General features: G+C 41.2%; 1 protein-coding gene across 18 annotated transcripts in view; it reads right to left on the bottom strand.

The window, feature by feature from the left end:
• LRCH3 (leucine rich repeats and calponin homology domain containing 3) overlaps window positions 1-26,502 on the bottom strand; it is a 61,270-nt gene that overhangs the window by 29,539 nt on the left and 5,229 nt on the right. For all 18 annotated transcript variants that reach the window (XM_068692628.1, XM_068692645.1, XM_068692647.1 and 15 more), the window contains exons 2-6: window positions 5,595-5,739; window positions 3,946-4,072; window positions 3,514-3,619; window positions 3,194-3,330; window positions 2,110-2,219 (exon numbers count right to left, since the gene is read on the bottom strand). In XM_068692628.1, coding sequence (XP_068548729.1) covers window positions 2,110-2,219; window positions 3,194-3,330; window positions 3,514-3,619; window positions 3,946-4,072; window positions 5,595-5,739 — 625 coding nt within the window. The remainder of the gene's footprint in view (window positions 1-2,109; window positions 2,220-3,193; window positions 3,331-3,513; window positions 3,620-3,945; window positions 4,073-5,594; window positions 5,740-26,502) is intronic.

Below are 26,502 nucleotides of genomic sequence, written 5' to 3' on the forward strand. Positions count from 1 at the left end.
GCCTGGTGTTACAATACACACAAACAAACAGCCATACAAGATCCCTAAATTTCTGGGCTCAGAAACTACATAATTCAGCAGTACAGCCATCACAGATGTCAAGCCTGGCAACTGCTGCAGATAGCTGCAGTAAAGAGACAATGGGACTTGTCTGACCCACTGCAGATGGCATTTCACAATGGCTCAACTGTCCTACTGGCACTCAATGCCCCAGGGAGAACTGCAGCAGTAATTACTACATAATACACAAGGAAGAACTTCAGGAAGCTAATTGGTTCACCCCATCATAACCAAATTGCCAGGCATTTTCTCACTGCTATTGCTCTCAAGTTGCTGCTCCCCTCTAAAAATCCCTCTTTCAGGAAATACTTATTTTTAAATTACTCATTACTATTATTTAAGCAGCACATATGCATGCATGGGGCTTTCAAAACTTACAGACCCAGGGCTACTTACATTTTCAGATAGACATTTAAAAAAAAGCAAAGTTATAGGAGGGATGGGGAGCTACAGATGAGAAATATTAGGCTATCCATCTATTTCTATGCAGTTAAAACTTCTGCAAACAGACACCAAAAGACAAGTTCTTGCACCTGCATGGAGTTTAGGTTAACTCAGGAGAGTCACACTGTTATGGTCTAGTATTTGAACAGAAAGATCATCTGCATAAAAAGCCTCTGCAAGAAATAAGGGGAAAAAAGTACCTCCCTTCTTTAAGGTTGGGAAGAAAAGACAAAACTGCTGAGTGCAGTTAATGAGCTATAAATTTGAGACACTGATGACAGAACAACACTTACACTGATAGTTCACAATACTTAACGGTTGTAAAACATGGCTCAGAGAAGAAAAAAAAAAATCTATCTGCAGTTTAATTACATTTTAAATATATCCATATTCCTAGGAGCTGTGAGAAATCTGTTCTAAGTTGATCAATTACAAAGAATCGAAGAGCATCAAAATGCTCCTTGGCTACATCTCAAAAACGGAAAAGCATTTTGATACAAATTTTCTCTTTTTGCATTCATATTTCCAAGCTATGATTAAAACAAAAATTATCCTTTCAGAAAAGCAATTATTGAAAACCTTGATAGTAATACAACAGTCAGTAAGTGAGAACCCTTTTTGGGATTTTCTGTGAAAAAAAGAGATCATAGATTGTCTTTTAGAGCCTCTTCTTTTCAATAGCAGGATGGTATCCCAAGTATTGCACAGAGACTGTCTGCAACAGCATATGTTCTAGGAAAGTGAGGAGCACCCAAAATATTCAATTCATATGTTGACTTCAGACAGAAAATAATTTAAGACAGTCAGTGCTGATAAGAAATCATTCTGTCAGTTCCTCGTGCAAATTCTTCTTCACAAATCTGACTTGTGATGATTTATTGTGAGGCCCCCTGATCTGTGTTTTACTGCTGCAGTACATCCTTTAGCAACTTACTCCTCCACACATTATTACCACCTTCCAAGACGACTGAGGTAACTTTTATATATACTTAGTTTCATACTTCACTGACTCCCTTTCTTCTCTATCATATAACAGAAATAAATCTCAACTCCTGCTTTTCTCTAGACATCTTAATTTAGCAGCTGATACGGCTGACTGTTCCAATATTTGTGTTACAAAGCTAAGCAATACTGCCAAGTGAAAGCTTGCCAAGAATAACAGTTTACTAACCGGGTGGAGATCAGCATTTACACCTGCAGTTTGAGCGTAGCAGCTATAAAATTCTGTACAACAGGTTAAAAACCACAGCAGGGATATATTTCAGCAAGTATGTGGAATATATTGAGATCTTATAAACTGAACACGTTAACAACAAGACAGCATGCCCCCATACTAAGAATATGCTTTATACTGTACAATTAACTCTAGTACTGCTTTTCATATGATACTGCTAAGGTTTTCTTCTGAACATCTCTTTGTTTCTTAAATAGTAGTACCTTGCTAGAACGTACCATGATAAAAAAAATTACATTCTTCAAAGCTACCTCCATCAATGAACTTACCAAAGAACAATCCTTGGGTCTATTTTGTTTTCAAATTCAGATTGCTGACAAAACTTTCCTGAATGACGTCAAAACTGGAAACCTTGATGGTGCAAAACTTACCAAGATCCAAATCCCATTGGTCTCCTATCATAATCGGGCAAGTCTGGAGCTATCTTGCATGCTTCTATGTTCAGGTATTTAAATATGTGGATTTTTCCTTTTATACATATCTATGAATTAAAAAAAAAAAAAAAGGAAAGAACTATAATTTTACAACGTACTTTCAAAATACTCTAACAGAGATTTAACCTGCAGTGCAGGGTAATAAATGAGCACATTTATGTCAACCAATGCATCTTTTCTTTTAACCTCTGTGCATTTTACATGAACAGTTGTAGTGGAGAGTCACGAGATGCCTGTTAAACAAATGGATGCTGTCCTCCAAGTACATCTGGTCTGCATACAACTCTGTCAGCTGGATGCTGAAACTTCATCATGAAAAACAGACTTAAGTATGTATAAGTACTAGAATTTATACCCTTGGCATCAGAACAGATGCATCCTACCCATGTCCTGCTTTGAATGGCAGTGGCAGACTGCCAAAGCAAGCTCTTACTTAAAGTGACTGAAGACAATCACAGTTTTGCTTTCTAAAGGGAGGCAAAAGCCTGTGGAAACTACAGATTTCAGCGAGTACCATTGTAGATTCAGAAGCAAAAGCTCACAGCAGAATCTGTAATTCTCAATGGCTTATATACCCACATGCAAAATTAGTCACTAGCCATACTGCAGTTTCTAGTTCCAATGCCAATTTGATCATTCTGCTGCAAAGTGAATTGGTGCACAGCAGCACCGAGGCCTCAGTCAAAATTTTGACATTTGAGTGGCACAAAAACAGCTTTCCATAACAGAGTTTCCTCCCTCCCACACATCTCCTAAAGCTATTTGGTATCTTCAGCTAATATTAGCAGAATGTTAATAGTGGATTTTTTAGTATAATCCCACAGCTGAGACTTCTAATGCAATAAATAGAAGAAAAAGGGATTTTTCAAGCTGTGCTGTATATTTAACACTTCCAGGGAATACAATTTATGTAAAGTCCTCTTGTTCTTAAGTAAAGGTTCTAATAAAAGTTATTCAGCTTTTAACTTTGTTCCACCCTTTTTAATTGACCTAGTTATCTGAATTCCCGGCTGCAGTTTACCTGTGCAGGGGGTGACTGGAGAGGGTTGTTCTCTAACATGATGGTTTGCAGATGTCTGAGGTTCCTATAACAAACTGGGATTGTTGTAATTTTATTGCAGGAGAAATCTAACCGAATCAAAGGCAACTCAGCAAGCTCTGCAGATAGAAAATAAACAATTAATTCAGCAGAGTTAAAAGCGAGAGTATAAAAAACCCTGTACAGGTACTTTACAAAATAATTAAGTGTATCTGCTTCTAGTTCTCAGGGGAAGAAAAAGGCATTAAAAATACAGAAGTGCTTGAAGTTTCTGCTGTTACAACTGACAGCCTTTATCTCACCTTCAGGTAAACGCACCAGATGATTTCTTCTAACATTTAGGTCCCGTAAAGATTCCAAATTGCCAATCTGCGGAGGTATTGTTTGTATTTCATTACAGCTCACATCCTACAAAGCACGAGTGAAGAGTGTGTTAGTACACTCCACACAACATAACTGGAGATACTAGAGTAGATAGAGATCCTTCTTAGACTAAAAGCAGATTTAAATAACTTGCTGCTGCATGCAATGACCGGTTTACAATCACAAAGTTCTTAACAGAATGTTAATCTCGCAGATCCCCAGATAGGATCCCAATTACTGCCCTGTTTTTAGCAGTTTATCTGAAGAACATCTGAACCTATTACGCATAGTTAAATCAATTTAATTCATTTAATTAAGTCAATTAAATTAAAGATCAAATATTGGTGGTTAAAGAATAATTGTATACTCACAAGCTCTGTCAGCTGTCGGAGCTGTCCTATTTCTTCAGGTATTGAAACCAATTTATTATTGCTTGCTATCAAAACTTTTAGTGGTAGACTACAGAGGTGTACTGGCAACGTTGAGAGCTGGTTTCGGCTTTTTGGACAGAAGGAAAACAAGATCATTACAACTCTCATGACAGCTCACCTCTCAAAAGCAATGAAAATGCAATGCAAGATATACACAAAAAGCACACTCCGTTTTGACAATCAACTCTTTTTTTTTTTTTTTTTTTAAATAATATAATTACTGTAAAACTAGTTCCATGAAAACTTCCTTGCTCCCTGAACCATTACTTGCTTTATCCAGCTGTGTCTGAACACACTTAGAATGTCAAATACCAAGCCTGATCTGATGCTTTTGAACTCAGCTATACAAAATATTTTTGGGACTTTTGAAAACGGGGCATTCTCTGTCACAACTTAGTATGTTTGAACATGGTGCGAAAGCCTTTCAGGTAGGTAGCATTGCAGGTCAGCACATACAGAACTCCACTGAGAAATTCAATAGATACACAATTAGAAATACACTTGAAATATTCAGGAAGTCATGAGGATCACAAGTCTTGCCAGGATGGATTTGGTTGTTTCAAAATCCAGTGTTGTACATTTCACAACAGACTACTATTAAAGCAAGTATGAGATCATATGACTCGACTGTAACCTCAGACGAGAATCAAGTAGGATGAGAATGGATTATAAAAGGAGAAAGACTATCTTTCAAAATAAAACATAGCAAAGAGCAAAGCATGGATGTTTACAATGAAAGTTATTATGACTGTAGCTAAGGATCTTAACTAAGGCTTTGATCAGATGTTGACATTTACCAAAATATGCTGTTTTTCATGCCTGAAGCCCAGATTTCCTTGCTATTAAAAATATCTGAGCAGTAGCTGAATCAACAATAGCTTTTCAAAGGATTATACTTGGACTGTACCTGCTAGAGATCAGAGCGATAGGAAATCCATACCTTATTTATATCCTATTCCTATAACTCTCATCAGCAATAAAAAACAAGCTAACTAAATTGGCAGAAGTACGACACCAGAATGAAAAAGCCTGACATTCTTCTTGATTGCTATCAGTGACAATTTGTAATTGAGACCTTTCATCACCTCTTAAAAGACTGTTTTTAGAAACGGAGAATACTGTACACAGCTGAATTTTATCCATAGGATACACTGCACCAATTAGCTTTTAGCACTGGCAGGTAGGTGTTCCTGCTTGAGAAAGCTGTTTAAAAGCCACTAGTACAGTGAAGGTCAATTCCATAAAGCTTATTCAGGTGCTCAAATTTGAAATTTACAGATTAGCTAACAACTCTATCCTCTCTTTTCAGTCAGCATTGGATGTATTTCACATGAGAATTACTGGAACTTATTATGAGTAATGCAAGTTGGAATTAGCTTTCCTCTTCATACTCCACTTCTACAAGCTGCTGTTTAATCCTTGTGTTCCATGATCTACCCAAGTGAGACTGGTACAGGCTGCCTTGTTTCAATGACACACAATATAACAATGTGATGATCACACACTGTGCCTGTATTATTTATGGATGCACCAAAGTTGATCAACCCAGATTACTGATGCTAAAGCAAAGTTTTAAAGACAATTGTTACCTGATATTTAGAAACGTTAAAGACTGTAAGTTCAAAACAGCCTCTGGGATGTATCGAATGCAGTTCTGGTACACATTAAGGCTCTCAAGGGAGACAAAGTGACATGCTTCTGCTGGAAGCTCTGACAGTCTGTTCCGTGACAAATCTGAAGGGGAAGAAAAAAAAATTCCATGAAGCTATGTTAAAATTTAATGAGGGCAAGTATTATCTGTATGTTTGCCATGACATAGTGGGAAGAGTTGGACAGGAAGCAGTTTTGCCATCCTGCCTGCAAAGTTGTCAAGATTAGAAAGTGATTTACACATTACACCGGAAATAAATTAACATCTTAAAATCTCGTAGTGACAATGAGAAAGAGAGACAAATGCTCCATTCCTTTCACAGTCACGCTTTTGCATCCCTAACCGCTTAAAGCTTAAGGGAGTTAGTTTAAGATGTTGAAAGCCCAGCTTCAAATCTGCTCCAGGACCAGCTCCTCCACCTTTAGATTATGGATTTTGTATAGGGTGAGTGGTGCTGTAATGAAACACAAACAAAACCCTCAAGTACTCTTCTCTCAGCCCCCTGCTAGGCTACTCTGTCACATGAAAATCTCAGCTTCTAGTTCAACTTCTAGTCTAAAATATTCACTTTACACGGTGCACATTTATATATAACAGCTCCAGTAAGGGAAGCATGGGGCATACACCATATATAAGCCTTCTATATCACGGCCAAAGCATCCCCCCCTTCACAAAGACACCAGTTCAATCCTGAAATCCCAATCATGTAATGCAATAACCAGTTGTCCTGGTAGCAGAGAAATGCCTGCTCACTGCTAGCAGCAAGATTTACTATTTCTATGTGATCAAACATTCCCTGCTGGGCAAGAGGCAAAGTTTAATCAAATCTAGCACCAAATATTTGTATTTGAAGAATCAACATTTTTCCTCAGCCAGTCCAAACTCAAGTCCTACGTGTATCCATCAGCGTTACTTGGAGGAGTCCAAGGGTGAAAGCTGCATTGTGATAAATAACACAGCTCAAAGTGTTATTTTCTCCTTAAAGGTCAAGCCAAGCTCTCGGTTATGAATGCCAAAGGACAGTTCTCACAAACACACACCAATAGCTCCCACTTCCTAACACACCCAGATCTGACAGGGGTTATGGTCACCATTAAGAGCACAAGAAAGATGACTTTGCACCAGGAAGGAGTTTTAGAGATACCGCCTAGTAATGAACTGACTTCACCCACACCTTTTTAAGCAGGCAGACATTCACTGTAAAAGCTCAACTAATCTAAATCAGCGCTGTGAACGATCAAAGCAAATATCCAAATGGAATTGCTATATTCTTTATTGGTTCTTATCCTTTATGAGTTTTGGGGTTATCCTTCAAATAAAAATAAGCTTATAGCGTACCTTTATTCCATGAAGGAACCATCTAATACAGATTACATTTTAAGGGCTGACAATTCAGGTAGGTCTCTTGAGTCTTGGACTATTATTGTTATTTTTAAACAAAGGGAAGCTTTTACAGAGTAAAAAAGCCTTCCTTGCAGAGCTCTTGTCTAACACTCTGTTTCAGTGTATGGCTCTATGGTGCTGAAGGAAAAAAGGTTCCTCCTAGGGCAGCTGGAGCTGATGCGTCTATCTCAATTTTTACAACTTTGGTCAGAAAAAGCCACAAGCTTCTATTGATAAAGAACCAGCAATTAAAAATCTCAGAAGAAAGAAGCACCACACTGAACTTTGCAGGGAAAAACTCTCGGATGTATTTTAGTGTAAGTGATAAGAGATCACATTATCCAATCTATGGATAAGACCAAAGTCAACTATAGCAAAGAATACGACGGATACAAAATAAGCTTGTGTAAGGCACACACAAGAAAACATGAAGATCAAGGAAACCTCTAATCCATGGATATAAAAGAGTAATGGGGAACATAACAAAACTCATTGCCTGTTCAGCAAAAAGTAGGAAAAATTACACCAAGGGTTTTCTTTTCAGCTTATATCAACATCAATCTTGCCTTCAGCTTAAACTAAGATTGAACTTGACTTTGGAAAGTCACCATTTTTAATTCAACATTTCTGACCAGCTCAAACAGTGGGAGCTAAAACTACAAACCAAAAGAAGCCATTAGCATTAAGTCTGCAGTGAATATCTAGAATGGCCTTTTAACAAATCAGGATTATGGATTTTCCTCTTTTTTCTATTTTTTGAGAAAGAGGTCAAGCTTTTTTTTTTTTTTTTTTTTTGAGGAAAAACCTGCACTTACTGATTGCTGAAGACAGCTTCCATAAACATCCTAATCTTACCATGTCCTAATCCTGATAAATCATCAGATAAACACGTCAAATGCCAAGCCAGACCACCGTGATGGATCCTACTTCCCGTTCCTGCCAGACCCCGAGATTTCTTACTTCCATTGCTCGCCCCAGGCCCTTTTTATTGCCACAATTTGTGGGAATTAAACCTAGTTTTTCTGATCAACCAAACTCTACGTGAGCAGCAGGGAAACGGTGGTGCAGGTGGCAGAGCTCCTTGTTCTGCTGGCAGGGATTCCTTTTGCTGCCTTAAACTCCGAACTCCAGCCTAAGCGCAGACAGAGAACAAATTAAGACTGATCAGAATCTGCAGACAGAAAAGGAAGCAATAAAATATCCGTGTATACCCTGCAGGGACACGGTGTACACTTTCAAAGTGAATTTACGCAGTGGGCACACTTTGTACGAGCCATCTCCTGTCAGACACAAGCCTGTCCCAGGGTTTATTTTGCTTTACTTCCCTAATTTAATTCTCATTAGTGATTTACTAAAAATGACAGCAAACCCCAACCCACTTCCCTCTGAATAAAAGCCATATAGCTGCAGCAGATTTAAAGCAGAGGAATAGCACCAAAACTAGGCAACAATGTGATGGCCAGAATTGCGACATCCCCAGGGGAACCTCTTCTGTGCCAACATTGTCCTAAAATGTAGGAGAAGAGTGATTTCCAAACAAACACAGCCCCAACACAAACAAAAGTGATGCATCCTGCAAATTTCGTAGTAAGCACAGCCAACCACAGCAGTTGCAATCACTGAACTCATCTCTAATACGACTTCGCATACGGTTTCGCAGCACAGTTGTTATATCGGAAAGGGAAAAGAATATCGGAAAAGAATGCAAATTATTTCAGAAACAAGCACGAGTAATGTAGAAAAATGCTCAGCTTCTCCATTGCCCACATGCTTAAGCGTCTATTTTAAATAATTACTTACAACTTTGGTCCTCATCTAAGGGTTAAGGTGGTTTTTTTGTTGTTTATTAGGGACCTTGGGGGCTGGGACTGAGTTGTACCACAGGATACTGACATCCTCCAGCACGCAGCTTTTTCCCTCCTTCGCACAGCTGCGCTGCCTGTTTTCAATACTACTCATTTTAACAAAGAACGAGACTTCCCAAGTAATGAACCATGTTTTCTGGCAGAAGAGCCACAGAGAAAAAGTTTGTTTTCACTGTTTTGGAAAGGGTTTAACCACAAACATGAGAAGTTTCTCAATTACTTTTTGTTTCGCTTTATCTTTCCAAAGAATATTTAAAACCTCGTGTTTACACATTGCTCTATTGCCTAGACCCTCACAGCATCCAGTACTAGACACAAACTTTGTATTTTCTGAGCTATGATTCAGTATTTCTTCAGAAATAACTCCCTGCAAAATAAGATTAGGTAGGAAGAAATGAAAATACACTTTTTTTAACAACAAATGAGCTCAGAGCATGAGAGAAAAGAGACATCAAAGCCGGTTAGCAGCAACGACTAAGTTTTTCCAGACTTCTCTCAATCTACAGTGATTTTTAAAACTTGGCATTTTGGTCTAGGACTCATTCAATGGAAAGCAGATCAAGCTGGAGCTAAATTTGGGACAGCGGTACAGTCCCTTAAATCATTCAAAAGTGGTCTAACCAATTACAAGTTTGGTTGATAGTGCTGCAGCATTTACTCACATGATAGTCATGACAATGTCATCTCACACAAAGTAACTATGATTTCATGTGCTCAAAGGGAGAATTAAGGAGATCTGCCAGGAACATTAAAAAAAAAGGCAAGCACTATAAAAGTAGGTAGAGCTGTAGAATAAAACAAGAGCACTTCAAGAATAAGAAGGAAGCAAATTTATTATAAAACAGAGCGAGAGCTCTAAATCTGCAAATGAAGAACTGCTTTTGGTAATTTGCACTTCTCTCCTGTCCTGCAGGAGACTCCAACAAGAATTTAAGCTTTCCACGACCACATCCTAAGCCTCAGCAACATTTCTGATTTTGGCCACTTCCTCTGGAAGTCTCCCCCCTCCAAAACCTTCAATGAGAGCAGAAACAGGGCTGAGTACAGCAGCCATTGTATGAAGCAATTCAACTCCATCCTCTTCCCTACCTTCTTCCTAAAAATATCTGAATGCAAGGAACAGCTCTAACAAAACTGGGAGGTAAATATTTAAAGAAAAAAGCACTCCAGGCTATATACCTGCAGCATGGCAGCATCTGGTGCTTTTCCAAAAGAGGAAGTGGAAGTGAGGTAAACGAAAAAAAAGCCATTTCATCAAAAATATCTTGACAATTATGACTTGTTTTAGTTATAAATACTCTCCTGTCACTGCAGATATAAAGTAACTGGTTAGTAACAACCAAAAAATAAAAAGGTGTTAAGAGAATGAACTGTTATGAGAGCTAAAATTTGTACAAAGATTTCTCTCTATTTCTCAGAAAAATGGCAATGCTGCACTGAGATATTATTTACATTTTAATATTTTTTACAAATATTGTAGCGTGAACTAAGAAGTAATTGATAACTGCCAAATCAAGCAAGCAATAATCAGTGTGATGCAGAATATTTGATTTAATATGTGTAAACCCTTTTTTCCTTGACGTACCACAAAATGCAGAGAGCAAGCACACTAATTCCCTCTCAAAAGCACAAATGCTGAATTTTATTATAAAGAAACAAATGAGTAAAATACAGCTACTGTAATTTGAACCAGGAATGAATTGTGTTCGGCTTTAATGGGTTAAAGTAACCATCTAAAGGAATCTGTTTAAAAAAAAAAAAAAAAAAAAGGTTCTCCTTGCCTGCTAAAAATGGATGCATTTCCTTGAAGGCACGATCTTGTGGAATTTTGGCAAAGGGGAAACGTTCTTTGGAGCTAAGCTCTTTGTGGAAGATAAAACAGCCAGCAGCACAAACACAAAACGAAATCTCAGAGCGGAGTCAGATCACTGACCTTTTCCATCCTAATTGGGATTCCACTCAGAAGGCCAGCAAAGCCAGGGGTAAATGCAAATCGAGAATATGCTACGTTAAAGTTGCATCACTCAGCATCAAATGTAAACTTCTGCTCAAAGAAGAATGTGACAGTAATACCCAACAAGATGTGCCAACAGAGCCCTGCTGAAGTTCAGCTGTAACACAAACGTGTCTCCGACAAACCCCGATGCACCAAGACCAAGTTTAAGGTACTGGGTGCTTGAACCCGCTGCCCAGGCTGGGCCGGGAGGGAGCTGCAGCTCAGCTGCTGCTGGCACTCAGACCAACAGGGCGGTGGCGAATTCCAGCTCCTGGGGAGGCTGGGGATCAGCCTGCCCAGCCTGCTGCAGCGGGAGCACGGCGTCTCATTCCAACCGACTGTGACAATGAAAGGCAGCCCTAAGCCTGGCCTGGGATACAGAACTTCGTTGGTAAAAATCAGAATTCTGTCACTGTAGACTTGCCTGCATTCCATAAAGGTTTTATTTCTTTTAAACTAAAAATATAAACCAGCAAAACCGAGATCTTTGTCTATCACATCCCAAAAGTCAGCAACCACCATAACACCCGCTGGCAAAACGCTGACGTGAAAGACTGCGACAAGGACAGCAGCTGCAAGGCGTGGGCTCCCAGTCGTGACGTGTCGTGACATCAGCTGTGATGGCGCTCAGTGAAGCAATGGGACTAGTGTCTGTGACGTGGTTGAATCCCGGCAATCCCAGCATCGCTGCCTGCTGCTGTACACTGACCTCAGCTGAGATTATACCTCACCGAAGGGCAAGAAAACGTTCTGCTTTCCCTGTGTTTTAAATGAAAAGCACTCTCACGGTTTTCCTTTCACGCCAGATGAATCTAAGATCCATTAGCCTGCAGATGACAGACAAAATCTATTTTAAAATAAATAATTAAGTCAACCAACCCATGACCAGGAGGCTGATAGCCAGAGTAACGACAGACAGAAAGAGGCAGCAGGAACTGCTTTACGATGACAAAGGCCAGCTGGTCAAGAAGAACCACAGTCAAAATCTCTGTGCAGATGGGTTTCTTCACATACACAGCTTAAAAACCGGCAGCAAACTCCACGGTTTCACAACGATAACACGACTTCTGTTATCATCAGCTTCTTGTAAAACAGCGAAGTAGCTGATGTGATCTCGCAGACATGAAAGCAGCTCACCTGAACAGCTCCTTTACAACTGCTGCTCCTGAAGGCAGCCTGCTCCCTGGGAATTCACTGCTGAGGTTACAAGCCTCATCTTGCAGATAATGTCACAAAACAGACCTTTTGAGGAGCTTCCTGGTGTCATCTGATAGCTCAAGTGTGACATTGAGGGCCAGCTCTCTCAGGACGATTACTTACAGTTCCAAATGCATTCGAAGCACATCGTTATACGAACTGTAACTCCAATTTTGTTAGTTTGTCATCCATGCCATTAGCCAAATAAATTCATGCATGCTGATACTGTTTTCGTGACTTGGTGTGTTTCACCTCTCAAACATTTCAGAAATTGAAATGAAAACCTAAGAGCAATACTTGCAGCCCTACTGATTTTTAGGAAAACATTCCCATAAAGCTACTAAAAGAAAATTAATAAAACGAAAGCACAGCCCTAAGCAGATGAGTTACTGCTATTATTACATGTTTTTCCTGTGCAAGAAAACTAAAAAAAAATCATAAAAAACACCTGTGCTATAAATCTAATACTGATGGTCTCGCTACATAGGAATAGCTTTCTTTTTAAGCACTGCAAACTCTGGCATTCTTACAGCTTCAGTTCATACTCGGAGGATTTCCTGGCACAGGACGGGTGATTTTACCTCTTCCTGTCTGCTGTGATGTAACACCACCACTTTTGTCATACCCTAATTTAAAACAAACCTCAGAAATGTCATCTCTTGACTTACCCTCTACCTGCTAGTCCTGTCAGACCTGAACTTTTCCCAACTATTTCCCCACGCATCTGAGATACACCTCTCAGAAACCTATTAAGTCAAAGAGAAAGAGGGTGGCATTTACTGGCCTGAGCTGAAACTCTTCCTTCTTTTCCTTTTTTCCTTTAACCTACATGATTTTTGTAGCCCTATATTCCTAGTTTCAATTTCCAATATTTCATGAGGTTAGGCAAGTTAGACTACGACACGCAATTTGACCTTGATACACTTCTCGCATTTCAATTCTCAGCAGACCCACTCTTGGTGCATACGATCACATCCTGCCTTAGCAGCATTCAACTCTTTTAACCATTTCCAGGGACTACCATTTTGGAGCCAAGAACCAGCTTGCTTTTTACAAGACGAACAGGCAATCATTTCTGCAGATACAGAAAGCGAGGCAAAAGTCAGTGGTTTGTTCCAAACGTCAGCTCGGCGGTGCTGTGCCTCGAACACAGAGGTGCTCACCACCGAGGTCTGTTTCACCACCTTGAGACCACACCGTGTAGCACACAGAACGAACCAAAAGACTGCACTCTGCACTGGACTCAGCCCTCTAGATTTCCTGCCTCGTGTGCTGCACACAAAGGTTGTAAAGACAAGGTTTGCAAGAATGCTTCTACCCAACGCTGCTTAACGCTGCCCTTTGTAAAAAGGGCTTCACATCATTGCCAAACCATTGTCAAGTTTCAGATGTGTGGATCAAAGTTTCTCATATGGTATTTCCTCTGGATATGCTTTGTTTTCATGATATTTTTACAAAATAAATCAAGTTTCTTGCCAACTATTTGAAACAAAACAAGAAAACCCCTCACTTCCCCTGAAGAGTTCTTACAAATCCTTTGCATGTAGCGATTTTGGCCAAAGCATTCACCTCTTGCTTCAACATAGAGGTTACCAAATGAAACCTCTTTTTTTATTTTTAGCTCAGAAACATCTTACTAAGAGTCATACAACAGAATTTTGCAGACTCTGGTCCCCAATTACTTGAACTACGCTAAGTTTTTAACTTTAAGTTGCCCCTTCAACTCGTCTCCACTAAACCACATCACTTGCATAAGAAATTAATCAAATAAAACTGAGGTTAGTCTCTGTAGTATTCACCATCCACCGTTCAGACTAGGAAAATCTATATACAAAGATCTGTAAGAACTTTAATTCTGCTTCTATTTATATTCTACCAAATCGAGAAAAATCTGGGATCAAGGAGGAAAACAGAAGACTAGGAACTCGTTCCCATGTTCCCTCCATTTTTGCTCTCCGCGTTATTTTACTGCATATTTGCTGTGGTTTAGCTTTTTCTTTTGCACATGATGAATGAAAACCTCACAGGTGTCACCATAAAAAAGAAAAAGAAACACTGACTAAACACGTAAACATGCATTTTACAGTCTCACACTTCGGACCAGATGCTGTACATCCTTTGACAAGAAAGCACATCCCCCCGGGACAGCATGATTTTCTCACTGCAGCAGATCACGAGTACTGCAAGAGGAGGATAAACATCCGAATCAGAGTAACTGCCTGGAATAAAATGCTGTTTTCTCTGAGAAATAATTTCACTTTCCTTTTGCAAGGAAAAAATAGATATATACTTTTTTGACTAACACAAAAAAGTGGAAACTGCAGAACACCATTACACAGCTGTTCTCGTGGTTACTAGCAAACAGGCAAAGCAAGAGGCTCTAGTCCCAGCAAGGAGCTGAGAATTCCTAATATTCCACAAACTTCGGTTGCTTTTCCTCTAGTTGGCTCTTGCGCAGGCGAATCAGTAGCCTAGACAAACCAAACTTATGTCAAGCCTTATTTATGTTTCAACGTAGATTGTGGCTTTGCAGGCAGCCAATCTAAGCCAGCAGGACCACGGAAGGGAACAATTCCTCGCTGGCCTCATCATCATCCCCTCCCTTGCGCCAGCGCTGCTGATTGCACAGCCACACAGCCAGTTGGATCTCATTACTGTGAACAAATCCTGAAAGAAAGAAAAAAAAAAACAACAAAACACAAAGCCACAAATAGTTTTCAGCCCTTCTGAGGCATGATCTGATTCATGGTGCTGTTGTGTAAGCTCTTACATCAACGCAAGGGAGAAGAGGAGAATGTGTGGCTATGTGTGTAGGGAAGAAGGACACCACGACTTCTGCCAGGCGCTGGGATTTGGACCAGCTGCTTTATGATAACCACAAAACCGTGCTTCCCTGGTTCCTTACCATCCACACTCCTAATAAAACAGGGATCGTTTCAGAAGAGCAAAGTCAGGGTCGTGACTAGGGATTTGTTCCCAGGTTTTGCTCCTTGCACGTATGTACTTGTGGACACAGCACAGTATGTTAAGGACGGCACGTGGTAGAGCGAAGCAGACACTTCAGGAACGAGATGCCACCACTTCTCTGGTGAGTGGGGAGAAGAAACCAGTGACTTGAGGAGGGAGCCATGCAGAAGGAAGTCCGATGACCCAGCAGCTGGGCCTTATGATCTGTCAGTAACCAAGAGGACAGACTACAGACAGAATACACACTGAGACTGGATGCGCTGCTACAGCACAGACACAAGCAAAGCAGAACTGTTTATCCACGTCTGAAAAAGAAGGATTAATTCCAACCCTTTCCTAAGGAGCTGTCAGCTGAAAAAGTTCGTATATATCTTCCCCACCCCCTCAGATCTTCTATCTTCCAGCTATTTTATTCCATTTCCTCACTGAACATGGGCATCCAGCCAACAGAATAATCACGCGTCTCTTTCAAACAACCCTAAAATATCAAGCCAAACAAACTGAAATAAGTGAAAGTCAGAGAAGCAATGTCACGAGAGATCTAACGCCGGGGAAATGAACCAGGGTCTCCAGCTCACCAACTCTACTTACTCTGGGGAAGCTCTGTTCGTGGCTGGCTGGCTGCACTGCACATCCCCGTGTTTATTTGTATAAAACATGCATACAGGATTTGTCTCCAGGAAAAGCAGCCTTTGGATGACACCTACAAAGCTGGTAAGGCAGCACACACCCCTTCATTGATAAACCCGGTTTAAAGGCGGCTACTTTGGCTTGACCCAAAGCTACTCTTAGTTGACTTAAGCTAAACTAAAACAAAGAATGAAGTCAAATCACGGCATGAAACCTGTATGCCCAGATTTTTACACTATTATAATCAAAACAGTACACAATCAAACCTGAAAGCCTTGGAGAGGCACCCTCTGGCACCCCATTACACTGGCATGAAATGATCACAGCTGTTGGGTACTCCTCACCACACCCCCCCTTGCAGTAAGCTACTGATTCTGCAACGCTTGGGTGAGCATTTCCCCATCCACACCAGAAAAGAAAACAGTCAAGTTAGCTCATCCTGGTTTTTAAGTTGTTAAAACTCTGCTTGCAACTTTTGCCTGAAGCTAACATGGGGAGGACCCCTATGAACTTTATTCTCTAGCACTCCTGTGAAGTCACCAGCACTGACAAACAAGTAGAAGCCCTGCCTCTGTGAAAATGCTTAGAAGATGGGAAGAAAGAAGGCGACTTTGGGGAAAAAAAAAAAAGTATCTGTAATCGGGATTATCTAAACAGACTACTTGGAATCAGATCAGAGCCCTCATTACTTAAACATTCTGTTTTCTTTCATCATTAAGCAGCCATCTTTGCTAAAACAGAAGCAAAACGTCCTCACTAGAAAGGAGACTAAGCTCATGTTGCAGGCCGTTTGCTGCACCACCTCCACTTAGAATCATTGCCTGTTTCAGATAGATTCAGTCCCTCAATCCCAGTAAACACAGGGTGAAATTTAGCTCTTCTGCATTTCTTCCTTGCATTTAATTTAAGAGATCTGCTTTTCTGAGTTTTCATTCTCTGAACTGTGGAAAAACTATCATGCTTCAGAATGAGTATGAGTAAATGCACAAAATTCCACCAAACATTTCGGTGCTTTTCACTATTTTTGCTTCCCATAGGCCTGAGCTGCCCTTTTCCCATACTATTTAGGACAGACATACCTCCCTTCCATGGGCTCTCTTCCCCTGTCAGGAAGCAATTTCTCATTTTCTTTCACAGTTCTTTCCTTTTCCTGTTAGCACACCAGGACTAGTGACAGCTCAAGACCTGCATACCACTTCTTATTTTCACAGGGCAGAACCAACCTGGCAGTGACTTGTTCGTGGCAATATCTGGTTTCCAGCACGGAGCAGAGAAGCACTGAACCGCTGTGCAAAAACAGGAACGAACGTGGCAAAGGGCCACAACTTCTTCAGCCTGCTGTGACTGTGCCTCTTGAAACTACACGCCAGCTTCATCAAACCTCAGCTGAAGACATTTGCTTGTAGGCTGGAGTCAGAATGTCACGCCACTTAGTAATACGTATTTTTAATCTTACTTTTAATGAGAAAATGTGTTGCTGTCCTTCTGTCACAGTAGGCTGCATTGAGAAGTGTGCTTCATTACAGGACAAACGCCAGGCTGCCACCTCCCGAACAGGTGGCTAAGCTGTGCTGCAAGGGGGAGATGTCTGCTTGTTAGCAGAGAGGAGGCTGCGAGTTCCACTTGGCAACGTTTCATTTCCTTACTTCTGTAAGTTTAAAGAAACATTTTTCTCACAGTCCGAGGCCTGCCAGTAAGCACTTCTAGGTTTTCACGTACATCATCTCCTTCAGTTCCATTTCTCACTTTTGCTTTTTTTACAGCGAAAGCCTATGACTTATGGTATGTACACAAGGTACTGCACACGCAAGACGTTACGTAAAATAGAAAAGACTCTTGCCAAGAAATTACATTACATTACACACAACTCCCCACAAAAGATAAATGTATGATAAATATTAGCTCCCACACTTCATGATTAGGCTCTAGATATTATGCCAGATACCACAGCATCAAATCCACTGACAAGTCAAAATGGGGGGATGTGGGGAGGGGGTAGATAAAGTGGGTAAAGCAAAACCACAGGTTAATACAAAACAATGCAGATGACGTACAATGCTCAGTAATGACACTGCTGACAGAAGAGTACCAAGACCTCCTAGGCAGCTCTGGCCCAGCCTAGAAACCCCCTGGCAGGCAGCAGAGTGCCTCTTCACCAGAGGTTTGCTGTCCGACCTGGTGGTCCCGTAACCAGCTCAGGTACCCCAAGTGCACTTACTGCTCTGTGAAACCACCCCGAGCAATCTGCTCATAGCTATGGAGAGTTCTCCCAGTGAGAAGATCGTATGTTACTGTCACTTTGCTTAATGCTCTGCTGTGGCTTTCATCTATATCAGTGAGATACATCACACATTCAGCGGTTCCAACAGCTTGGCAACCGAACGGGAACTCGGGGAGGGAGACCTGGCATGCAATAAAGACAAGAATAAGGCAGTCAGAAGGGCTGGAAATGTAAAATGCAACCAACAAAGGATGTGTATTTCCACTGTTCATCTATTTGTTTTACTAAATGCTAGCAATTTCAATTCATCTTAATATTGTACATATCGTTCTCTACCTACAAGAATGCTCACATGTAACCATTTCAGCTAACAGGACAGGGATATTAGCAGCAGCTGCAACTTAACCCAGTATCACGCTAGCTTTGCATATTCCCCTCTGTATTTTTCACCAAGAAGTTAAAAATACATTACCTGACTACATTTCCTTTTCTCCCCCCACAGGCAATTTAAGTCAAATGATATAATAAAGTCAGTAATAGACGGACAGTGCAAGGAAGTTTTAGCTAAAAAAGCAGCTTGGAATGTCCTTCATGGAGAATTAGAAACAAACCAGCTCAAACCTGAACTGAAAATTCAGAGGTCTTTAAAAAAAAAAAAAAAAGTAATTTCACAATAAAAGGCCAATTATTTTCAGAGAAAGGCAAGCATTTCTACAAATTTTTATGTCTGCTATTAACGCATTTCTGCGAAGTTCTTAATTGAGTGCCTCCGTACTTCTGGCATTTAGCTACAGCTTCATCAGACCATGCAGTAAGGTCACCGAATACGTCTCATGTCACTGCAGACACTGATCTGTCTTCAGCAGGATGGTATTTTATTGAAAAGTCAATAAAGTCCTAGCAGTCAAAAGTCCTATGTTCTCTTAATGACTCCTTGAGGCCATCTCTCATGCTGACATCACTGCTAACAAAAAAAGCCTGTTACACTTTACACAAGCAGCGCTGCAGTTTTCAATAGGACAATTATAGCCAGAATCCTAGAAAAGGAGATGGAGCCTGACCAAGTCATCTGTACAGTACAAGCCATTTCAGTGTCAAGAAATAAAAAAATGGTATAGGATATGTATGGAAAGTATCCCGCATCAAACAGAGAACAGCCAGATGAGGAGATAAATGACAGCAATTGCCAAAACATATGTTCGTAATATAAAATAAATTTTGAATCTGGAAACCATAAAAGTCACCTTCAGTCAAAAACACATCACGCAGACATTAGCAAGGATCAAGGCCTACAGAAGTGGTGGTCGCAATTTCATCCATCTTCATTATGGTAAAAGCTAAGCTGGCTAAGAAACAGTAGCAAGGCGATCAGAATGAATGGTACCTTCTCAAATTAATATTTGGAACTGGCTTGCATGTAACCTTTCACAAAAAAAATTAAACGTTATGAAACCCAGGGCAACAAACAAAACCCAAAGGGATCTGACTGCAGTTGAAAATGTATTTTTTCAAAACCAACCCTGGCTGAACAGTCAACGTTTCTCCTGTGAGTCATTGATGCAAATTCGGCTCAAAGTGCAGTAGTCACTTCGAAAGCTTTGGGCTGGTCTGTGTGGAAGCTGTGGCACCATCCCTGAAGCTCCATGGATGGCTTTGTGCCTAGGCAATCCCAGCCATGCTGGCTCAGGATGAGCTGCAGGGAGCATAAGGACCAGGAAAATGAAAGCTGCTTGCCTGATAGGAAAATCCTTGACAAACACTGAGCCCCAGAATAAAAGCTGCCTGGCGACTGCCTGCACTGCACGATGAGAATCCCACTTCCAGAGATGACCAGCACTCCTCTTCATCATTAATATTTTACCATCTCTTATTTTTAGAGCTCTAACTATGCACAAAACCTTGCAAACAAAGCAGCGTTAACTCGAAAACAAGCAAAAATGCAAACCCAACAAAAACACAAATGGAAAATCTCCAAGCTAGCACGCACGAAGCAGTTTCTGTAACACGTGGACACGAGCATAAGGACACCCAAAGCCTCCTCCTGCTCCTCAGCAACAGGACACCCTGCCTGCTGCCACCGCTCGAGAAATACTTGACTGGCTTCCAGCAGAGCCAGGTTTCATTTTACACAAGTGCTTCACTGAGTTAGCAGCGAGGGGAAGTGCAAAGCAAATAACTCATCTCTCCCCGTCCCCCAGCCCAGTTAAAATTTCTTTAGGTCCAAAAGGAATCATCTAACCAAGGAAATCTACTTAAAATTAATGTTAAGGCAAATGGCACATAAAAGCTTTGAATATAGAGCTAGACCTATTGCTAGACTGTAAGACACACAATCCATGTGCAAACCTCTAAACCCATCTATTTTTTTTCCTATTAGAAATTACAAGTGTTGTTAAAACCATACATTTACCATAAATTTAACCCACTTATCTTTTGCCAGAAAAAGCCAATGAAATATGCAGGGGGACAGTTATACACACGTTAATTGGCCCCGCTGAGCAACTTTAAAAAAAGGAAAATACATCATAAAACCAGCACATTCAATTATTAATTTAGCTTCATTATAAATATGGAAATGATCAGCAACAAGAAAGCAGTGTGGGTAGGAAAATATTAGTCAAGCAAAAATATTTGAAGTTTATACAAACTGAAAAATGATGCTGAAGCTTTAACAACAGTGATGGTACTGAAGCAGCAGTATTGCTCTTGCCCTGAAAGCAACACTGATCTCATTACTTTGTCATTACTTTAAGCACACGATGACAAAGCATCCTGAGATCACCAGAAACTCAGAAATACATCCGCACTTCTAAGCGAAGTAAAATAAAACTCTTCAGACTGCTGTGAAGTAAAGAGGAACTTGTGGAAAGTGCCACCATAAAATGCATTTGAAAATAAAATTGAGTTTATAGCCTGTTTCACCTGATAACATTTACCATTCTTCACAAACAAGACCTTCATCTCTGAGTCTGCAGCCACAACCAAAGCAGCAGCAGCTGTTTTAACAGTGACAAGTTATACTACATAAAAAAAAAACATAGAGCACTGTACTTTTGTTGCTAGCATGAATGGCAGAGATCACAAGACGAGATGCCATACGCTGATTAAAAATATGGCAAATGAAAGTTTGCCACTGAAGCTTGGCACCCGCTTAAACAGCTAAAACCAGCCAGGCAGCACGAAGAACTCGTCTGTAACTCCCGAGAGCCACGTGGAAAAGCTGTTATGTGGAAAGTAACACGAGGCAAGCCTGCAAACAGCCAGAGTGCAATAAAGTTTATTACAGTTCAACTGTGCAAGTGCTGCTACTGGTGTTGAGAGATGAAAGCTTTATTTTCAATGTAATACGTACAAATGTATTGGATTCTTCTTCATTAATCCTCTCATCTCTGATGATGCTACCTGTCAGAGGTAGGTTGATGCTGGTGTATGAATTAAAGATCTCATTTTTTGCTGATCAAAAAGGGCATCTCCAGCTTTATACCTGTTAACATGCCCAGTTCCCCCTCTGTACTGCTATCCCTGCACAACATGCAGTTTGATGAATTACACAACATAGTAAGTTTCAAATCAACTGGCATGGAAAGAAACAAGGGCATATAAAACAAAGTGGTTTAATGTATTTTCAATATCAAACTTGAAGTGAAATAAAATTCAAGTCCCCCAGATAAGACAGACACTTTACAATTATTTTTTTTTTCCTCCCCGTTCTTCATGGGGCACAAATTGTGTTCTTCAGCTTTAAAATTACATGGCTTTGCCTGGGAAGGAGAACGATATGCCACAGGCTCTTCTCTAAACGTCTCTGACACACACACAGGCATCCCAGGGAGGAAGCGGCATGTACCACACAAGCAGCACAGAAAAAGCAAGATGCAAAGAGGTTGGAGAAGCAGCGGTGGAAGGATTTCTGTAAGGTCAGAAATAGAATTGAAACAGAAGAGCCAAAAATAAGACGCATTGCTTCTTTGACATACGAACACATTTTCTTCTAATATGATTTAAAAGTAGACCAAACTGTCCTCAGTGGAGACATGAAGTGCATCTCTAAGTGTGAGGGGTTAGGTAGCCATGCCATCATGCAGACAGAGCTTCTCTGCCTCGTATCGGTGCCACGCAGGAGTAAAGAGAAGGACTCACGATTCTGGTCAGGCTTTTGTGTTTATTTGCCTTCGTAATCCCCAAGGTCCTGAGCAATTGTCAGGTATCTGATACATTTCTCATTACTACTACTGAGAAAGCTCCAGAGACATGTGTTGTAGTCATTCATTAGAAAAAGGAAATCCCTCCCCCAAAACAGGGCAGACAATGCCTCATTCAACTTCCACCAGAACCTGCCCAAACAGCTCGTAAAGGACGCTTTGCATGCTTCTAAAAAAAGTCCCCGCATTTCCATCTACTGGATATTCAATACGGTCAAGACTTGAAAAGAACTGCATCACACTGCAGGGATACGGTCAGATTAGAGCCATTTGCTTTGTGCCTTCCTCCTCAGAGTGCTCCCTGCTTATTAATTAACCGATGGCAGCAAACACGATGCAATTGGAGCAGAATGCCATGGCACAGGAGAAGTTAAACTCCAGGAAAATACACGCAGAACATTTCATAGGGAATTTCGTAAGGAATAAAGATTTCTGGCAAGAAAAGCTGTTTATAACATTCCTTTTATTAGTAGTTTAATACTTTGGTCTAGATGTAATTCTATGAAGTGGAAGAGATTCTTGTACCACATAACAAAAAGAGCGTAATCAAGATTTGCGACCCTCCTAGTTTCAGACCCAGGATAAATGCAGTTGGTACCAGACTTTTTATTCATACTTATTTCTCAGATTTATTCACTACGATCACAACCATCTGCGTGCTCAGAATGAAAAGCCAGCATTTAATCACCTGCAAAGATGATGAAAAGCTTCTAGGCTTTCCCGGGCACCATATAACTTTTCATGGCAATTACAACAATCTTTTGACACGAGACATCGCTAAACGATGTGATACGATTTGCACAGCAGCAGCACAGGGCCATAAAACATGCAATACTCGAACACTTTGCAACACATTTATAGCTCAAAGGATCGCTCTGCTGCTTTAGCACAGATGAGTCCCAAAGATAATTTTTTCCCCTACTAAGCAAAAATCCACCTGCCCCTTGGCAGGCCAGCGGAATAAAAGGAAGTAGCAGATCTTTTATGGCCCATAACCACATTCAGTCGTGGCCCTCTACAAAAACATTTATTCCATAGCCGAGCTCGGAGTCAACGCAGTGACAAGCACGTAATTGTGCGGCTATTATTGTGCTCAATGACTCTTTTACTCCTGGGGAACAGCGCCTGTGACAGCAGCTGACAGAAGCCTTTGGCTATGACTGAACCGAGAGGTAATATACACGGCCATAAATAACGGTAAGAGTGAATTAAGCAGGCTTAAATTACGACTTGTCTCATCAGCACCCTAAAATTAATGCTCTCCTTGGATTTAAAAGAAATTTTCTACCAAATGCTAAGATGTAGATTATTCCTCTTTTTCTGCAGTAACAGCTTGGAGAAGAATGGAGCTGGGAGGTGGGAGCTGGGCTGAAGCAGATGAGCCAAAAGGGGGACAGAAGAGAAAACGGAGACAACAACACGGTGCTGGGGACACCCGACACGACCGCACGGAGGAGCCCACCCTGCCCGAGCTGTTCCCTCCGGTACCAGGCACAGAGCCCAAGCTCTGCACGTGCCTCTACTCCTCCACTCCCAAGCACCAGCACAGCACAGAGGCCAAGCACTGCCCAAAATTGCCCCCAGGGAAGGACAACCCACAGCAGCCCAACTGGGTCAGGAAAGAGACGCGACAGGCGTTTGGACAGTGCTCACGAGTCATGCGGATGCCAGCGTGATTCCGTCTGACTGCATCTAGATATCCAGCCTCTACCCAGGATTCGGCACCAAAACATAGCCTGGAAGAGGCACCAAGACTTTATTTAAAAAAAATAACTAAGTTGAACTCTTAGGTAAGACTGGAAACTCAAGCAGACGGAACAGGCTGTAATCAAAGATGCCCACGGAACTAATTTCTCACTTCCTGTGCATTGCTACTGCCCACAGGTCTTTGATTATAACCACACGCCACTTTTCGTTCCTCTTCGAGATTTTTCTGTTCGACCAGATCTCTTCAGACAAGATAAACGTACTGAAGAATGAGGGCTGATCATAGCAAAGGCCTTCTGCAAGAGCCTGTTGTTGAAAAGCCATCAGGAACAAAGCAGAGAACTACAGGAAGAAAAAGGGAAGGCTTACCCCAAAGTGGATGAAGGCTGCTTTGGGAAAATGGATTGCATCCTGTCACTGCCACGTTATTTCCTTCATAGCACTAAGCAAATCTTCTAATATATTTTTCCAAGGTCTTCAATCGCACGTTTCCATTGTTCTAGAGGTTGGGCTTGATTTCCAGTACTACTGAGGAGTCACCAAGGTATTGGAAGTTAAGAACTGCATTTTTAAAAGTATATATAAAAAAACCTGCAATGTCTGGGTTGCCCAAAACCTCCAGGCACGAAGTGCTTTGAACTTGGTACCCCAAATCAGCGAATGCTTTCAGGCTCTGTAATTCCAAGATTTGTATCTGTAAAATGCAGTACCACGACCTTGCTTCATTTCAGAGATCACATGGAAAATGGTGTTTGAAGCCTTTTCAACAGTAGGGAGCACTAACCAAAGCCCAAGGCAACAGTAACACAATCTGGGATTCGCAGCTAAATTTCAACAGTATGCAGAATAAAGAGAATGAAATTCACATGGTTGGTTGCACAATAGGAGGAAAAAAAAAAAGAATAGATGCTCACTGATCCCACTGGCCTCTGCGCAGAGCAGGGCATGGTTAAAAACCACGGAGTCAACACCTGGGCTGCACGAAAAGTGGGATTTTTTAGGCATGTCCTCATTTTGGAGTGCTTCGGCTGCATTCAGAGAAGACCAGGACTGCAAATATTTTAACTTTCAAATCAATAACATGACCAGCCGGGTAAGAACAAAGGCTCTCCTCACTCTACAGAGACTTCTGTGCTCTGTCATTAACAGCAGTGGTTTGTAGTGTGCAATCATAAGTGATGCTGAAATATAGGACTATAGGAACACTTTGGGGGACTTCAAAGTGAAAAATAAGGCCCTCTTCTTGCATATATATAAAGTGCTAGTTTATGCAAAACAATCCTATAAAAAAAAGATCAGAGTCCTCTTTAAATATGTATAATCCAGAGAACTAAAGAAATACTTGAACTCCTTTAATACACCGAACAGTCTAACCTCCAAGACGCTTCTAACATGAATGGGTTTTCCCCCCTGTGCTGTTGGGAGGGGGCTATCAGCAGATAAAAGAAAAAAGCACACTGCTCAGCCCGTGACTTCAGCTAAATACACAACTGCTATTCATCTGGGCTGCTTGGCCAGCCTCGGAAACCATGAGCTCCAAGCCTGATTAATTATTAAAGGCAGAAGAACCCTTGAATGGAGCATAAACCCTTGAGTTGCAGCCTTCTTGACCACGTCATGTCGTTTTTAACACAAGCTATATAATTTGCAGCATTTGTTGTAGCTAACTCTTTACTGCTGGTTCTTCCACTAGAGAAGCTAATGATGTCTGCTGCAGTCTCCAGCTAAACGCAAACCATCCGTTTAAAATTACTTGCAGAGAACGATGTGTTTAGCCAGATGAAAGCAGGAGATCCAAACCTGTCAGCAATGAAGTTTTACCAAATGCAACCCAGCTCTGTAAGCTGTGCTGTAAAAGAAGAAATTCCCAGGCCCACTGACTCAAAGGCTCGCTGTTTTACAAAAAATACTTAGCAAATCTACAACAGGTCAGTGGTAAAGGGTTTCAAAATCGAATTAAGGTGCGATTCAGAGTTGATACCAGTTTACACGTCAGCCAAACCAGGCCCTCTATTTCTCCTCACCCCATGTAGTCTTTCCACCCTTGGGTTTGCTGGCAGCCCAACACAGGAAGGCACAGCGAGCTGTCCGAGGGCTTGATCCAACTGCCAAGGAGCTGCTGGCTCAGCTTTCAGCCTGGTAGGTACAAACCAAGCTTGCTGGAAGGCACTGGGAGCACTGGTGTTGACTGTGCAGCAGGAGCTGAAGGCAGAGCTTCCCCTTTTGGCATCAGCAGAGAGCGTGGATGACTTTAGGCTGCGTACTTCCACCTGACTTCAGGGAGCACTTAACACAGGTAAGCCACAGAAGAGGGCTGGAGGACACCGCAAGAGAAACTCAAACATTCATTCACCTGTTTCCTAAACTCAAATCTGTCCTTCAGGAGATTGGAGGAGTTGATGTATTCACCTATCAGTCCGTCTCCATTCTCCTCTCCATGTAGCTACAGTTATATCCAAAACCAACCAACACTGAGTACGCAGACAAGTCCTTACAATAAAATCTGACTGTGAAGGAGGCAGGGAGGTGGAGGACTACTCGAGAAGTAACCAGAAACACATGCAACCCTGAACACCACTTAGGAGGGTTTGCTGGTAGTAAAAGTCTGACTGTGAGTGCCTTTTTTTTTTTTTAAGGTCAACTCACTAAAATAAAGGAACTCCAAATGCCATGTATTA

This window comes from Anas acuta, chromosome 9 (assembly GCF_963932015.1).
Source record: "Anas acuta chromosome 9, bAnaAcu1.1, whole genome shotgun sequence".
Lineage (NCBI taxonomy): Eukaryota > Metazoa > Chordata > Aves > Anseriformes > Anatidae > Anas > Anas acuta.